This window comes from Geotrypetes seraphini, chromosome 2, assembly GCF_902459505.1.
Source record: "Geotrypetes seraphini chromosome 2, aGeoSer1.1, whole genome shotgun sequence".
In the NCBI taxonomy this organism is placed as follows: domain Eukaryota; kingdom Metazoa; phylum Chordata; class Amphibia; order Gymnophiona; family Dermophiidae; genus Geotrypetes; species Geotrypetes seraphini.
In genome coordinates this window covers 296966664-296984773 of record NC_047085.1, presented here as the reverse complement: position 1 = coordinate 296984773, position 18110 = coordinate 296966664, and the positions used below count along the sequence as shown (strand labels likewise).

General features: G+C 44.7%; 1 protein-coding gene across 7 annotated transcripts in view; it reads right to left on the bottom strand.

Moving 5' to 3' along the window:
• TRIO (trio Rho guanine nucleotide exchange factor) overlaps positions 1 to 18110 on the bottom strand; it is an 830868-nt gene that overhangs the window by 294202 nt on the left and 518556 nt on the right. For all 7 annotated transcript variants that reach the window (XM_033929852.1, XM_033929845.1, XM_033929848.1 and 4 more), the window contains 6 exons: positions 15375 to 15490; positions 5937 to 6059; positions 4499 to 4693; positions 4211 to 4326; positions 3716 to 3782; positions 3052 to 3161 (listed from right to left, as the gene is read on the bottom strand). In XM_033929852.1, the coding sequence (XP_033785743.1) occupies positions 3052 to 3161; positions 3716 to 3782; positions 4211 to 4326; positions 4499 to 4693; positions 5937 to 6059; positions 15375 to 15490 (727 nt within the window). The remainder of the gene's footprint in view (positions 1 to 3051; positions 3162 to 3715; positions 3783 to 4210; positions 4327 to 4498; positions 4694 to 5936; positions 6060 to 15374; positions 15491 to 18110) is intronic.

Here is an 18110-nt window from a genome sequence, read left to right as displayed (position 1 = left end):
TCGTCCAGGTAAGGAAATACCTGCAGGTGGTGAGAGCGCAGAAAAGCCGCCACCACAATGAGACATTTGGTGAATACCCTTGGAGATGAGGCAAGACCGAAGGGCAGCACCTTGTACTGGTAATGACAATGATTGATCATGAATCGGAGATATGGTCTTGAGGTTACATTGATCGGTATGTGAGTGTAAGCCTCTTTGAGATCGAGGGAGCATAGCCAGTCGTTTTGATTTAGAAGGGGATAAAGTATGGCTAAAGAAAGCATCTTGAATTTTTCTTTTACTAGATGAATGTTGAGATCGCGAAGGTCCAGGATGGGTCTGAGATCTCCTGTCTTTTTGGGAACTAGAAAGTAACGGGAGTAGAATCCCTGCCCCTTTTGATCTAGAGGAACTTCCTCTATAGCGTTCAGAAGGAGGAGGGATTGGACCTCCTGAATAAGGAGGGCTGATTGAGGACTGTTCAAAGCAGACTCTTTTGGCAGGCTTTGAGGTGGGAGAGTCTGAAAGTTGAGAGAGTAGCCGTGGCGGATGATGTTGAGGACCCATTGGTCCGAAGTGATTACTTCCCACCGGCTGAAGAACAGAGAAAGTCGACCTCCTATTGGTTGAGGCAGGAGAACAGGAACAGGGATACTGGCTATACTGCGGAGAATGAAGTCAAAAGGGCTGTGACTTCTGCTGAGGAGGTTGTTTCGCAGGTTGCTGCTGTTGCTGCTGTCGGGGAGGCTGACGTTGCTGTTGCCTCTGACGTCGAGGTTGTTGAGCAGTGGTAGGCAATGGACGGGCTGTGAAACGGCGTTGATAAGCCGATTGCTGCCTGTATGGTCTTGGTGGAGGAGGCTTCTTTTTATTCTTGAGCAGGGTATCCCAGCGCGTCTCATGAGCCGAGAGCTTTTGGGTGGTAGAGTCCATGGAATCCCCAAAGAGCTCATCCCCTAGGCATGGGGCGTTGGCTAACCGATCTTGATGGTTAACATCAAGCTCGGATACCCGAAGCCAGGCCAAACGGCGCATAGCCACCGACATAGCTGTCGCTCTGGATGTAAGTTCAAAGGTGTCATATATGGACCTAACCATAAACTTACGAAGTTGGAATAGAGACGACAAGCAGGAGTGAAAAGATGGATGTTTTCTTGAAGGAAGATACTTCTCGAAGGAAGCCATGGTGGTAAGGAGATGCTTTAAATAAAAAGAAAAATGAAAAGCATAATTACTAGCTCTATTTGCTAACATAGCGTTTTGGTAGAGCCTCTTACCGAATTTATCCATGGCCCTTCCTTCTCTGCCAGGAGGGACAGATGCATATACACTGGCTCCTGAAGTCTTTTTAAGGGTGGATTCGACAAATAAGGATTCGTGTGGAAGTTGAGGCTTGTCGAACCCAGGAATGGGAATTACCTTGTATAGAGAATCCAGTTTACGTGGGGCCCCTGGAACAGTTAAAGGAGTCTCTAAATTTTTATAGAAAGTTTCCCTCAAGATGTCATGAAGGGGAAGCTTCAAAAATTCCTTTGGAGGCTGATCAAAATCAAGGGCATCCAAAAAAGCTTTAGACTTTTTGGATTCAGCCTCCAAAGGAATGGACAAAGACTCACACATCTCTTTCAAGAAATTGGAGAAAGAGGAAGTGGTCTGTTTGGAGGATGGGTCAGGGAGAGCCGAATCCTCCTCCTCTGAGGAACATTCTCCTTCAGAAAGAAAGGGTTCCTCTGAGTCCCCCCACAGATCAGGGTCTCTGACATGGGAAGAATGGTCCCGAGACTCAGGTGTCGATGTTTGCATGTGTCGGGTTTTGCGTACCGACTTACCCGACCTCATCGATACCGAGTCAGGCGATGTTATCGGTCGCACCGGTGCCGAAGTCTGTACCGATTGATGTTGAGCTGTCGGCTCCGGTGCAAGGACTGGCATCGATACCGATGAAGTTAGGTGAAGCGGTACCGAGACAGTAGAAGCAGGTAAGACAGGTTCGACAACCGGTACCGACACGGGTTGATGTACAACCGGTACCGATGGCTCGGTGCGGACTGGCACCGGAAGGTTCGGTGTCATTATAGCAGGAAGGAGTCGTTCTAATTGCTCCTTAAGCTGCACATGAAGGATGGCCGTAATGCGGTCATCGAGGGATGGCACCGGTACCGCTTTTTTCTTCTGCGGTACCTGCGGTGCCGCTCTACGCCCCGGAGATGAGGAGCCCGATGTCGAGGGACTCACCTCAATAGGGGCGGAGCGCTTCCGCTGACGTCTAACTGGCGGCAGGACTGGGCTCACTGCACTCGAGGCCGGAAGACGTTCCAGCGGGGAAGGCTTCTTAGCCGGCTTACCTGACTGTTGGGATGCCGGTGTGGAATCACGCGGCGTCGAAGACGAGGGTGCCGACTGAAGCGGTGCCGAAGCCGGAGTCGAAGGAACGGGGTCGGACATCTCGGCACCGAATAACAAACGCTGTTGAATTAAGCGATTTTTTAAAGTTCTTTTCTTTAAAGTAGCACAGCGGGTGCAAGAAGAGGCCTGATGCTCAGGACCCAAACACTGCAAGCACCAGTTGTGTGGGTCCGTGAGAGATATAGGCCTAGCACACCGCTGGCACTTTTTAAAACCCGGTTGAGGGGGCATGAAAGGGAAAACGGCTTCCGCCAAATCGAAGGCCGAGGCTTCGATGGTGGCAGAAGGCCCCGCCGGGGAAAAACCGAAATTGAAGAAAAAAATGTAAGATTGTTTTTTTTTTTTTTTTTTTTTTTTTTTCAAAATAAAAGAAAGGTTAAAGAAATCAAACGTTTACGCGAGCGGGAAGGCAAGTTAAGAAAAAATTTCAACAGCCGTTGAAAACGCGTCTTCTTAGCTCCGCGGAAACTAAGAAACTGAGGGACCGCGCGCCTCTGTCGGGCGGGAAGGCACTCGCGCGTGCGCGGTGCGGCCGAGCTAGAACTTTCTAAAAGTTCTTAGAGTGAGATCACTCTAAAATTGTCCGTACCGGGGCTCCGTCGGTGCCGTCACCCCATCAGTCAAGAATAGCTGCCTGCTTGTCCTGGGATAATGTCAAATACTCACTTGTTATGAAACTCGTAGAGGTCCTGCATATTGCCAAAGATGATGTGTTCTTTGTTTACAATCCCTGGTGGGATCTCCTCCACGCCACTGGTCATTTCCCAGAGATACGTCTGACAGGGACAGGAAGAGAGAGAGAAAAGAAAATAAGGGAAATGCAGAAGGGTATTTGTTGTATATAGAGCATGAACTCTCACAAGCAGGGCACAATGCTAAGACATTCTTACAGCTTTTGGCATAGAAATATTTTTGCTGCTTGAAGTTTCAAATGGTTCAAAAGAAATGCTGAGTAGACGTGTCTGGAAGCTGCTAGTGAAAACATGCACCCTCTGCAACAGGAAACAATGGCCAAGGACATATGGCCAAATTGATTTCAGAAGTGCTGGCTGAAGCTAAATTCTTCAAAATTCCATAGAAAATTCTGTGACCCTCTGTGCTTAAAAGTCAGCTGCAAAACATGTGCCAATGCTGACTCAACTCTGAGGTGGCTGTGTACCAAAGATCAATGCCAAGGGCAGTGGAAACCTGCTATTATGCACAGAAAGGAGACAAGAGGACAAACCAGCACACCAGGCTGATATTTGATAGTCACCTCAGGAGCCAGAGGATGCTTTGTGAACAGGTGTCTGTGCAACACTGAAAGCCTGCAAGTCAAGAAAGCACTTACATCCATACACTCCCGGAGATCTCTCACATAAGCCTTTTCCGTCTGAATCAACTCAGCCATAATGAACCTGCAAGAGAACAAACATGTGAATGGGCCTCATGGAAGTCTTCCACCTCTCTACAAGTCAGCTCTTTCAAATTTTTTGAATTAGCAAAAAAGTTAACACACTTCTTTCAACCTATTCTTCTTTTACTATTTTCATTTTAAGCATACACTAATTCAGGGACATTAAAAACTAGAATACTTCACCTTATATAAACTGCTCAAGGTATTCTAGCATACAGCATATCTGTCAGAATTAAAATAAGCTAAAAAACTAAGGAGTTCACGCCTTAATTCCCAAAGTACCAAAAGCTAAGTTATGTGCATTTTTTTTTGTTGTATAAGTAAAATGATTTGGCTATATATATTAATAGTCATGTATATATTTTTATGTTTATGAAAATTAATTGTTAAAAGGTTCTATTAAAAGAGAAGGGTTTAGGATTATATTACTCTTTCCTGCGGGCTGACTTCCGTTTTTCTTCATTCAGTTCATGAGTGGCATCACGCAGCTTGACCTCTGATCCTGGGGCGCTAGCTGGGATTATATCTAGTTGTAGACTCTTGCTCTTTGTTACACAGATAGAGAGAAGAGAAAAAGGCCCAACTTAAAAAATAGAACACAAATAAGAATCAGAGAGGAAACAGGCAGTCCTAATGCATTACTGAGTGCAGAGCACATGTCACTACCCATTCCAGTGACTCTACATGCAGTTGATATTTCCTAGGGGGAGGACTCACCGACTTGTTGGAATCAGAAGGTATTCCCAGGGCCTTCTCCAGAGAGGTTCTGTACTTCTCCATGCGCAGAGAGAAATCTCTGTACCTCTTGTCCACAGCAGTGACACATTTTTTGATTTCTGCTGCATGGGCATGCCCTTTCTCACAAAAGCCATCAGCCAGCTGTATCAACAGCTTCACCCTCTCTTTGGTTTGCTGTGAACAAAATAGGGAGAAATTAAAAATAAAGAGAAAATACTGAAATGCAGTATAACTGCCAAATCACAACAGTATACAGGACTGACTATTTCATTGAAATCTCTATACAATGCGAGTAATGCATATTTAAAATTGCTAGACTTCTTTGTTCTTGTTTTATGGTTTAAATTGGTGCAGGTAGTTTATTAGTAACTGGTTTAATTGAAATCAACTGGAAATGGGGTTTTGGGATCATCTGAACACAAAAGTATTGCTTGTGAGTGGCAGACATTCACCATGTTCAAACCTGTATAGTGCTGATTGAAGTGCTTTGCCTATCAGGGTTTTCAGGGCAGTCTCAATGTGCAAACAGAAGCAATTTTTCTTAAAATTGAACAACAAATCAAATATGTTCTCATGGAAATTAAAAGGATATCATCAGGGCAAGCATTTAGGGGTAACTTTATGAGAGGACACAATTTAAGTAGTAAAAAGCACATCAACTTTATGGTTACACATGTATGTAGAAACATACAGTGGCTTAGTAAGGGGGGGACGGTCCGCCTAGGCGCCGTCTTGGAGAGGGCACAGGCACCAGTCCACCTCTCCGTCCCCCTGCTCTTTCCCTGCCCCACCACTGTTGTGCATGCGCACTGCTACCCTTCCTCTATACCTCTATAACGGTCCTGGCGTGAACAGCAACCCCCAAAACCTGCTGTCACACCAGCTCTTCCTATGGCATCACTTCCTGGATCTGCACCTAGGAAAGAGCACTATGACATCACTTCCTGGATTTGCACCTAGGAAAGAGCAGACGCTAGCGTGACAGCAGCTTGGGGGTGTTACAAAGGTATGGCGTGGCCAGGAATGTATGGCCAGGAATGTTACAAAGGTATGGCGTGCGTGCAGCAGGAGGGGACGGGGAAGGAGTATATGGGGGATGGGGGGAGCGGAGAAGAGGGCAGTGGAGGAGAGCCACTGGCTACATGTATGCATAGATGACCTCTTATAAAATACTAAGCTTTCATCTCTTTCCCTCTCCCAGTTATATATCTCTTCTTTGATGCCTCTTTCCATCCATTTGCTTTCCCTTCCAGTTTTCAATCTGACCCTCACCTCTCCCTCAACTTTCCATCTCTCCCTCATCATCTACACAGCTTTTGCTCCTCTCTCATCTTTGAATGCATTTAAAATACTTGGGGGGAGAGGTTAGAAGCAAGGCTCAATATTAAAATTTGTTCTGAAGTCCCCTTCTAGCTACCTTGGCTGTGATTTGAAATTCTTCATGTTCCTTTAGCAGCTCTTGTGTGTGCTGGATAGTGGAGCCAGTGGAGGTGTGTGTGGACAAGTAGAACTCTCCATTGTCATGGATCCATTCCAGGGCCTGCAAGTAGAAACAGAGAGAAGAGGTGGTCAGGGAGATGAATGACAACTGCAAAAAAGCAGCTGACAAAAATACATATCTATGTAGGAAATAAGCAAAAACCTGTGCTACAGACATCTTTCTGGAGCATCTGCCCTGGTTCTGGACCACCAAGGTGGAAACTGCACAAATCCAACCCCTCTGTAATCTGAATTAAACAATTGTGTACTATGGGGTCTCCAGCACCTACAGGCCCAATGTTCACATTTACAAGCTCCCCTTCCTCCCCACCATACTGGAACAGTTTCTTTGATTTTCATTTTGACTTTGTAGCTCTCCCACCTCTGGCACCTAGGGGCCATAGCCTCTTCCCAGCCCCCAATCCCACCTCCTATTGGTATGCCATTAGAATTAAATGGATAGCCTGACCAGGTTTATAAGGGAAGCTGCTTGAATGAAGGGTGGTGACGCCATTGTCTCAAGTTCAGTACTTTGCAGTGCACAATACTCACTAGCCATAGATTCCATGGAAACCCTTCTTTTTGTACACTAATACCTCTGTTTCAGTTTTGTGTTAAGCAATTTCATTCTTTTCATCTGTGAGGTCATTGTCTGTATAGCTATACTACTTTTGCAATAAGTCCAGAGAGCCTTTAGCACAGGTAGTAATGAAACATCACAACCCCCCCCTCTCGGGGTTAATCTTTTGCCCGCTCCCCTGAAAACCTTAATGATGTATACTGGGTGCATGTTCTAACAGAAAAATAATCCAGAGGCTGAAGGGTAGGTGTGTTGTTTTTTTTTGTTTTATTTTAATCAGTGCTCCTATTTAGGAAACAAAATAACTTCAGCATCCAGATCTACATTTATAAGGTGGCACTACACAGAGAAAATGTCATTTACTAATCTGCTCTGCTATTTATTCTGAGACAGTTTTTATTCAAATTATTTGATAAGACTGTAATCCCAGTGGAGTGAAGACAAAAGTAGTGGATCAACCAATAGTTTGCAGCATATAATTTGTTACAGAACATCTAAAACACTAGTGATAGTACCCTTATGCAGAGGCATTACCACCAAGCCTGGCTGCCAACCTGTGAAGTGACATGTTTATATGACAAGCAACACCATTAGCATGCAGCATGTTTCATCTTATTGTCGTCTTGTCCACAGACACTTTGGTTCTGACACATGTTCAGTCTGCAAGTTTGCAAAAATAGAATGCAAATTAAAGTCCTGACCCCAAACCTTTCATGAGAGCTATTTTTGCTGGGAACTCAGTCTTAAGAGGCTACACACCTAACCAACTGGATACTCATGTTTGAAATATTTTTTTCATTTGTGTAGAGATGCAGTGGGCTAAGAACCAGGGAAGCCAAATTCTACTGTGGTTATTTATTTTAATAACATATAGACCGCTGCAACATCTCCTGCGGTGATAGTACCAGCCTGCATAAGTAAAGGTCAACCTGGTTGTCTGTGTCATGAGCTGGTGAAACATCCTTGGGCAACTTGGGAAGACTGGGTTTAAAACCCATGTTTCGGGAAGGGGAAACCCTGTAGTCAGCGAGGATGCCAGAGGCAGCGTAGAAGGCACTTTTTTCTTGGTCAAGTAAGCCTGATAAAGTATGGTTTTTTGTTTAAAATATGTTTATTAGGAAATGCAGACATTACATTACATTAGTGATTTCTATTCCGCCATTACCTTGCGGTTCAAGGCGGATTACATCCAAACTAAAACAGGAATTACATTTCAACTTTGAAGTATTAGATTAAACAATGAGATAAAATTTTAAGGGAGAATTATGGGTTTTAGATAATGTTTGGTAACTAGAAAAATTAGAGAGTATTAAGGGTTTATAGAGTGTTGGATCAACACCAACAATACAGGAAATACAAATGTGAAGAACATAACAAGTAATCACAACCAATGTACAGTATAACAATAAAGTCTGGGGAAAACTCATCATCCGAGGCAGCAGCTACCACCTGGGAACCCCTCTTAGAACTTTTGGAGGACTTGTGCAACTCTCATGCTGAATTGTGGCTATGTTTTGTTGGGGTCGCAAAGCCTTAGCTGTCTCCGGGGCTTGCTTTTGACTTTTTGGGCTGCCCCCAGCTGGAGAGAGTGGCAGGACCCCTTTCAAGGATCGAGGGAATTTGGGCTGATATTTTGCCTCCCCCCCCCGCACCGCTGCACATGTGGTACATGGTCTTTTGCCGGACAGCCATCCACCGCAAACAGAGCATGAGTCCGAAGTATCCTGCCCTGGGGAGTCCATCTGAGTGGTTTTCTTTCAAAAACGAAGCTTGTAGAGGCAAAAAATAACTTTAAATTCAAATTGGAAAAATCCAAGATGGCCACTGCAGGTGTAATTTACAGAAAAAAACAGCCCGGGAAAAACCAGGAACCCCCAAAACACTGCGATTTTAGGATTTTAAACAGAGGGGAACTAGGGTTAACTCCCAAATTGCCTCAAATTCACTTTTAAAGATCCCCCCCCCCCAAATCGCTGAAACAGCCTGTCAGCACTGTATCACTGTGCCATGCTTTTCTGGAAGATGCAGAAAAGATAGCTGAACAGCTTACGGGGAAATCCTCTGCCTCAACAAGCCTTATAACTGAACTGCTAGGTCTTCTAACTGCCCCTCTGGCCCAAGCTCTATGGCCAGGGGGCACTCGGAGAAATTGAAAGGGGAAAGGTTTAGAACAAACTCCAGGAAGTTCTTTTTCACCCAGAGGGTGGTGGATACATGGAATGCGCTGCCGGAGGATGTGATAGGCAGAAGTACGCTATAGGGATTCAAAGAAGGTCTGGACAGGTACCTAGAGGACAAAGGGATTGAGGGGTACAGATAGGAGTAGAGATAAGATTTTAGGGACAGGATTAGAGGTAAATTATAAAATTAGTCAGAGACCACTGTTCAGGCAGTGGACCTGATGGGCCGCCGCGGGAGCGGACCGCTGGGCAGGATGGACCTCTGGCCTGCCCCAGCGGAGGCAACTTCTTATGTTCTACCCACAGAACATGCCATACATACAACTTGGCGGAGGAACGCAGTCAGCCATGATTCCGGACACACCTCCATGAAGCCACGCAGCCCGCGCTAAAACCCACTAGCAGAAGAACCTGGGGTGAGCTAGCACAGTCCCTGAGCCCCGACCTGAGAGTGCACTGCCAGGCAGCCAATCCCCTAGAACAGGGGCGTCAAATTCAAATCACATAAGGGGCCAAAATCTAAAACACAGGCTAAGTCATGGGCCAAATTTTTTATTAAGATACTTACCACCTCCTTTACAACATAGCATGGGCCCCGGCAGCAACTGCTCCAATGCTCACAGGACTTCTATGAGCATTGGATCAGTCATCGCTGCCGGTGGCGCCAAAACCCATGCTACAAGCCAGGAAAAGAAGGGGTTAGTCTTAGTAGAAGTATAGAGATACAACCTCTCCAAAGCCACGTTGGCTATGTGTTACATACAAAATAAATAAAAAAGACTTTTCCTCTTTCTTTTAGGTCCTAGTTCACACTTGCTGTCTAACACCAACTCTGACAGAATACACATTTCAAATCTGATATATTGTAATCACAAAATAGAAAATAAAATTATTTTCTACCTTTTGTTGTCTGGTCATAAGAACATAAGAATTGCCGTTGCTGGGTCAGACCAGTGGTCCATCGTGCCCAGCAGTCCGCTCAAGCGCCCTAACAGAGACTAGCCCTACCTGCGTACATTCCGGTTCAGCAGAAACTTGTCTAACTTTGTCTTGAATCCCTGGAGGGTGTGTTCCCCTATGATAGACTCCGGAAGAGCATTCCAGTTTTCTACCACTCTCTGGGTGAAGAAGAACTTCCTTCCATTCGTACGGAATCTATCCCCTTTCAATTTTAGAGAGTGTCCTCTCGTTCTCCCTACCTTGGAGAGGGTGAACAACTTGTCCTTATCTACTAAGTCTATTCCCTTCAGTACCTTGAATGTTTCGATCATGTCTCCTCTCAATTTCCTCTATTCAAGGGAGAAGAGGCCCAGCTTCTCTAATCTTTCGCTGTACGGCAACTCCTCCAGCCCCTTAACCATCTTAGTCGCTCTTCTCTGGACCCTTTCGAGTAGTACCATGTTCTTCTTCATGTTCGGCGACCAGTGCTGGACGCAGTACTCCAGGTAAGGGCGCACTATGACCCGGTACAGCAGCATGATAACCTTATCCGATCTGTTTGTGATCCCCTTCTTCATCATTCCTAGCATTCTGTTTGCCCTTTTTGTCGCGGCCGCACATTGCGCGGACGGCTTCATCGACTTTTCGATCAGAACTCCCAAGTCTCTTTCCTGGGAGGTCTCTCCAAGTATCCTGTATTCGTGCATGAGATTTTTGTTACCAACATGAATCACTTTACACTTATCCACGTTGAACCTCATCTGCCATGTTGATGCCCATTCCTCGAGCCTGATTATTGATACCGGGAGCTGCCCCAACGCAACCAGCCTTCTCGCTGCAGGGAAGAGACCTCGGGCTGCATGGGAGACCAGCTCCACATCCCAAAGCCCCCTGCAGCTCACAGCTTCTTCGGCTCCTCTTCAGGGCAGCTCCATTGATACCGGGAGCTGCCCCAATGCACACCAGCCTTCCCGCTGCAGGGAAGAGACTTCGGGCCGCGTGGGAGACCAGCTCTGCCTTCTGAAGTTCCCTACGGCTCTAACATTTGAAAAGGCCAACATCAGGATCTATCTCCCACACCAAAACCAGCAGGGCAGACGACACTCCGAACCAATCCAGACTCCTACCCCCCTGACTCCAAAATGAAGCTACCCCACAAACACACACTCAAGCCACCCTACTGATAATCCTCCTCATTACCAGTTGGAAAGTAGTAGCAAATAACTTATCCACCACACCCACAAGCTCCACTGCAATCAATATCCAACACCACAACAGGAGAACCCTTATAACAAGAAGCTCAAACCAGCACTCAACATTCCATCACCCTAACCTGGAGAAGAAGACCAACACTTTCCAAGACCAAACCTCAACCTCCTCCTAAAACACTCATATATCCTGAAACGACTCACAATCATCAAACAGATATCACTACCCTAACATGTGCCTACGTAAACATCAGAGCCTTAGGACCTAAAACAGAACAAATAAAAAACTGGATAAAAACCGAAAACCTAGACTGCCTCTTCCTCACAGAAACCTGGTTAACTTCAGACGCAGACCCTAGAATAACAGTGACCGGGAAAGAAAAAAAAAGAGGAGGACTAGCAATACTAATCCCTAACCCTAAATATACTAGAAAAAACATCCACCACACAAATGTCTGTCATCTCACAAGCACCACACTAAAAAATTCACTAAACTGCATGCTCTACTACATAACACCAGGAAACTGGACCACAGTAAGACCCGAATTTGAAAACTCCATTTACCAAAACTCTTTAACAGCAGAATACAACCTTATCCTAGGAGACCTAAACCTACACCTAGAAGACCAGACATCCAAACCAGCAAAAAACTGTCTATCATTTCTCAATGCCTTATCCTTCCAAATCCTAAACCCTCAAACCACTCATGAAAAAGGACATCGCAGCCTTCATGACCCATCAACCACCCACCCCAGTAATTCAAATATCCAATGGAACCTGGTCCCCATCCCTCTGATCAGACCACTACACATACACCTTCAACATCAACTGGACCAAGAACAAAACCACACCTAAACCCAAAAAAATAACAGTCACCTCATGCAAACACATCGAGCCATCCGTATTCTGGACAAAAATAGATGAAACAATCCAGGACTGCAACCCCAAAGACTTCATCTCTCACTGGAATAACATGACCACCAAGATCCTTGATTAACTAGCCCCACTACAAACCAAAACTAGAACCATCAGAAGATCAGACCAATGGTTTGACAACGAACTGCTCCAAATTAAGACAATGAAGATGACTAGAAAGAAAATGGAGAAAAACAAACCTAGATCAAACAAAAACTGCTTGGAAAAAACTTAACAAACAATATAAACTTCTACTAAAAGACAAGAGGAAAACTCACTACACCAATCTTAAAGGCACAGAAACCCAAGATACTAAAAAACTATTCCAAATATTAAAAGATCTAACAGACACCAAACCTTATACGACCACTAACAATACCCCATCCCCCTCAGCCACCCTCTTAGCAGATCACTTCAAGAACAAAATTACAAACGCCAGAGCCACCCTCAATTTTACCCCATCCCACCTAAACAAATTCACAATTCACCCCACAGAAAAAGAATCAACTGCAGCAGAAAGAACATGGTCTCAATTCCCCAACATATAATGGTCCGAACTCAATAAACTCTACAAAAAATACAGCCACGCCTCCTGTGACCTCAACCACTGCCCATCATATCTCCTTACTACCTTAATTCTGCACTCAACTTCTGCAATGGATACAAACCATGCTCACAGACGGCATTTTCCCTACTGATCTCAGCGAAATCATCACCACCCCAATCCAACAAGACCCAAAAGGACCAACCATCCAACTACAGACCCATTGCCTCAATTCCGCTATACGCCAAACTTACAGAAGGCCTAGTAGCCAAACTCCTCACAACTATCTAGATGACCATAACTTACTCCACCCCATGTAATCTGGCTTCAGAACCAACTTCAGCACGGAGACATTACTAGGCTCCCTTATCGACACAGCCAGACAACACCTTAGCACAGGAAAAAAAATGCTTCTCATACAACTGGACCTGACCGCAGCATTTTACCTAGTAGACCATAACATCCTCCTGCAAATCTTGGATGCAATAGGTATCTCAGATAAAGTATACTCCTGGTTTGAAGGATTCCTAAAATCCAGAACATACAGAGTTAAATCAGACAAAGAAAAATCTGAACCTTGGACAAACCCTTGCGGCGTACCACAGGGATCCCCACTATCCCCTACTCTCTTCAACCTATACACTGCCTCTCTCGGAACATATCTGGATAATCTAGGAATAACCACCTATAGTTATGCGGATGACATTACTATTCTCATTTGATCAGCCAAAGACCACCTTGACAAATATACTACATCAAACACTAGAATCAGTTAAGACTTGGATGAAAGATCACAAACTGAAACTCAACCCAGACAAAACTAAATTCATCCTCCTCGAAAATGACTAAGTCCCAACCATAACCAATATAGAACTCAACTCAATCAACTATCCCATACAAACCACCATAAAACTACTAGGAATGACAATAGACAGATGCTGTACCATGCAATTTCAAATAAATAAAACAATACAGAAATCCTTCTCAGTCATGAGAAACCTGAGACAAGTCTAGAAATTCTTTGAAAGAACACAATTCCAGCTCATAGTGCAATCCCTAATCCTAGGACTGCTAGACTGCAGTCTAGACTGCAACATCCTCTACCTCCCATGCCCCGCTATTATGACCAAGCAACTACAAACAATCCAAAACACAGCTCTGAGACTCATCTACTCACTGAGGAAACATGACCATATCACAGAAGCTTACATCAACTCACACTGGCTACCGTACCAATCCAAGAAAGAATACTATTTAAATTCTACTGCATGTTACTTAAAACTCTAAACGGAGACAGCCCATCCTACCTGAACAACCGCCTCATCCAAGCATCCTCAACCAGGCATAGAAAAACGCACTCCCCATTCACACACCCCTGATCAAAGAAGTAAAACGGACAAAATTATATGATGGCCTCCTAGCCACTCAAGCCACAAAATTAGATAACCAGATCTCCAACCTTCTGATAACCACCCCAGACTACAAGATATTCAGAAAAGAAATAAAAACTATACTCTTCAAGAAATTCCTGAAACAGTTCTAACTTCATTTACTTTGTCATTCCTCCCTCCCTCCTCTCGCCACACTGAAACTACCTGATCTTCTCTGTACAACCCGAGAAGTGGCAAATGATCTTCCTTTGTTACCCTACATTCATAAATATCTACCTACTCTTCACCACTTTTTTCCACTTGAGAACTGACAAATGACCTCACTCTTCACAACTCTAGAAATGACAAATGATCTACTCTTCACAACTCTAGAAATGACAATTGTTCTTCCATTGTAACCCCCATTAATAAATCTTTTGTAATCCGCCTTGAACCGCAAGGTAATGGTGGAATAGAAATCTCTAATGTAATGTAATGTAATGTAATTATGTCACATTGCAGATTTTCGCAATCCCCCTGTGTCTTCACTACTCTGAATAACTTTGTATCGTCCGCTAATTTAATCACCTTACTCACTGCGGCAAAAACGGTGAACAGATTACTAGGAATGATAAAGAAGGGGGATCATGAACAGATCGGAGAAGGTTATCATGCCACTGTACCGGGTCATGGTACGCCCTCATCTGGAGTACTGCGTCCAGCACTGGTCACCGTACATGAAGAAGGAACAGTACTACTCGAAAGGGTCCAGAGAAGAGTGACTAAAATGGTTAAGGGGCTGGAGGAGTTGCCGTACAGTGAGAGATTGGAGAAAATGGGCCTCTTCTTCCTTGAAAAGAGGAGACTGAGAGGAGACATGATCAAAACATTCAAAATACTGAAGGGAATAGACTTAGTAGATAAAGACAGACTGTTCACACTCTCCAAGGTAGGGAGAACGAGAGGGTTCTCTCTAAAGTTGAAAGGGGATAGATTCTGTACAAACGTAAGGAAGTTCTTCTTTAGCCAGACAGTTGTGGAGAGCTGGAACGCTCTTCTGGAGTCTGTTGTAGCGGAAAACACCCTCCAGGGTTTCAAGACTAAGCTGGACAAGTTCCTGCTAAACTGGGACGTACGCAGGTGAGGCTGGACTCATTTAGAGCACTGGTCTTTGACCTGGGGACTGCCGCGTGAGCGGACTGCTGGGCAGGATGGACCACTGGTTTGACCCAGCAGCGGCAATTCTCAATTTGATCTTTTAAAAAATATGTTTGGCCATTCTGAGGTGATTTTTGTCCTCTGCGTGTCAATCTTTTTGAACCATTAAAAGAAAAAACAAGCTATTGAGATGCATGAGTAGACATCATTTTTAGTAGTTTGATAACAGAAACATCCCAACAGAGCAGTGGGGCACCCTAGGGGACAATGCAGTAAACATCACATAAAAAGGCCCACAAACCCTTTAAATTGTATGGTAAGCCCTCCCAAACCCACCAAAACATACTGAACTCAGATGTACACCACACTTATGGCTGCAGGAGTCACCTATATGTAGGCACAGTGGAATCAGAGTAGAATTTGAAATGCTCACTATTCTACTGTAGGCTTACAGTAGTTAAAGAGAGGGTTCATGCACTGACCTGCTTGGCGCTCCTCTCAAACACCACATACTGCTGGCACTGATCAAGCCGCCTCTTTCTCATAGTCCAGTAGTGCAGTACACGGTTTTCTCGCTGGAAGAGTTCATTCAAGATATCTAGCAAAACAATGTGAAAATAACTTAGTTGAATCAGTTTGCCTAGTGACATGCTGAAAAGCTTAGCTGACACTGGAGTAGCTGTGTAAACAGCACTGTATTGTGATCTGTGGACAATGATTTTTTGCAAAAAAATTTAAGTAGCAAACCTTTACTACAGCCTCAGATATGCAGAATAAAACTTTGATAAGCCTAAAACATCTTGCAATCATGTGTTTTCAAATCAATTGATACAACTACACAAGACATATGAAGTAAAAAGGTGAGGCATCTGAAGAAACAAACACTGCCAACTTAAGCATGGGAGTAGATATATGATGCTTTGGGGTTGCTTGACAGTCAGTGGCACAAGAAAATGTGTGGATAGAAAGAAGAATTGATTCAATCACCATATTTTTCACTCCATAAGACACACTTTTTCCACCCCCAAAAAGGAGGTGGAAATAAGGGTGCGTCTTAAGGAGCGAATATAAAAAACAACCAAACCCCATCATATCTTTTTTTCCCATCCCGGCGGTCCAGCGCACTTTCCGCACTCCTGCCTTGGTTCCCATACACTCTTCCAATTTACTTCTCTCCCCTCTGACTCTCTAAGATCAAGGTAGTTGATTAGTTAGCTTTTCACCCTCCCTCTGGCCCTCTGATTGGTCTGTTTCTCCCGTCGCTTCCCCGCGCCCGGTGACCTAGCAATGGCACTGCAACCTGCGGTGAGGCAGGAAAGGGAGCCGGGATTGGGGGTAGAATTTGCACCGGTAGCAGCGCCTGGCCTGCTGCAGGAGCCACACGCAGAAGCCCCTCTACAGGTCCAGCGAACGGAGCATCATGTCGATGTGCACCCTGCCGCTGCTCTTCATTATCCTGGGCGGGGAGATGCTCTACATCCTGGACCAGCGGCTCCAGGCCCAGAATATCCCTGCCGATAAGGCCAAGAAAGGTGATGATCTCACCGCACAGCCTCTGGTTCTCCTGTTTACAAGCCGTGTGTGTGTGTGTGAGGGGAGAGAGAAAGAGAGAGGAGAGAGAAGAGAGGTGAGAGAGAGAGTGAGAGAGACAGAGAGAGATAGAGAGAGCTCCCTACTATTGAACAAATTCTTTGACTGTGCCCAGGAAAGGAAAATTTCTGTTGAGTTTGGCTTGGGGTTAGTTGGCTGGCAGTCAGTTGCTTTGGGACTGGCTGGGGGCTAGCTGTCTGCCACTACATGTGCCTACCATTAGATGTGCCCACCCACTAGACGTGACCTGTGCCCTGTCCCGGCCTACCACTAGACTACTAGACGGGGGACAAGTTACAGGGCACACCATTTGGTTCACACCTTTTTATTCTTGGTTTTTCCTCCTCTACAGGTGGGTGCGTCTCATAGAGCGAAAAATATGGTAATCATCAACATATCCTAGATACTGTTATCCCACATGTTGGGTATTTCAGCAAGATGATCTTAAACATAACTGAAAATTAATCATGATGTGCTTATAGAAAAAGAAGATGAACATTTCTGAATAGCCTTCAGAAATCAACAGCTTTCAAACATTTAAGTCTTTCTAGACTTGGTGTTTTTTTTTTTTTGGAGGGGGGGTTGGGAGTGAGTGAGAGAGGTTTTTCCCACTCTTTGCAAAGTCTAGATGTTTTCATGCACTGCATGCTTGATCCCCCCAAATTTCCAATAACAGTCTTGATTGTGAAGGCTATTCAGAAATGTTCATCTTCTTTTTCTATAAGAACATCATGATTAACACTTGTTTCATACCCATTGATTGAATTTTTGCAGTAACATTGCTCTTAGTTAAACTCAAATTTGAAATCCATTGTTACATCTAACCAAATTTTTCCTTTTTCTAGCCCTTCTTGCACATACAGCATTACATGGTGATGAACATTAAGGTTTTCCTAATCTAACCAGAAACATCACTCTTTGGCAGGTAGAAATCCTCTCCATGAATCTATACCACCTCTATGGTATACACTGCTGGTCCTGCCAAACTCCATCCCCAACTCTGAGAAGCTGTAAATGAACCCCAGGGCCAAATAATACCACCACTGGACTGCCTTCCAGCCAGAAGTACCACCTAGAAGTGCCTTTTTGGTAGAAAGATTACTAGATATGGCAGTTTCATTTGTAAGCCCAAATTTTGTTTGAACAGTGCCTGTCTTCACCCTGCAGGACCTATGGTGCTTGGAAGAACCAAATCGCTCAACTGTACCAACTACAGATGTCAGAACAGGTAGAGCCATGGGTGCCATGGCACCATCCAAATTTTCCTTTGTACCACCTCCCCTCACCCCACAAGATGTTTCCTTCCTTAACTCCTCTCCCCCAGGGTGAAAAAGCTACAACTGGCATAATACCAAAAGCTTCAAGTCTGGCAGGTACAAGGCCTTGAGCATTTGTGTATGTTCAAAGTTTGATGGCTCCTATCCCTTCTGAAATTCCTGTTTTGGAGGGGGCAGGAGCCAGCAGGCCTTGAGCATGTGCAGATGCTTAAGGGCTAATGCCTGCACCCGCAATGTTTTTGGCACTATGCCGGTTGGAGCATAACTGCCCCCAGAAGAGAGAGGTAAGATAATTAACACATCATAAGGGAGGTTGAAGAAATGAGAAACATACTGGAGACTAGGGAGGGG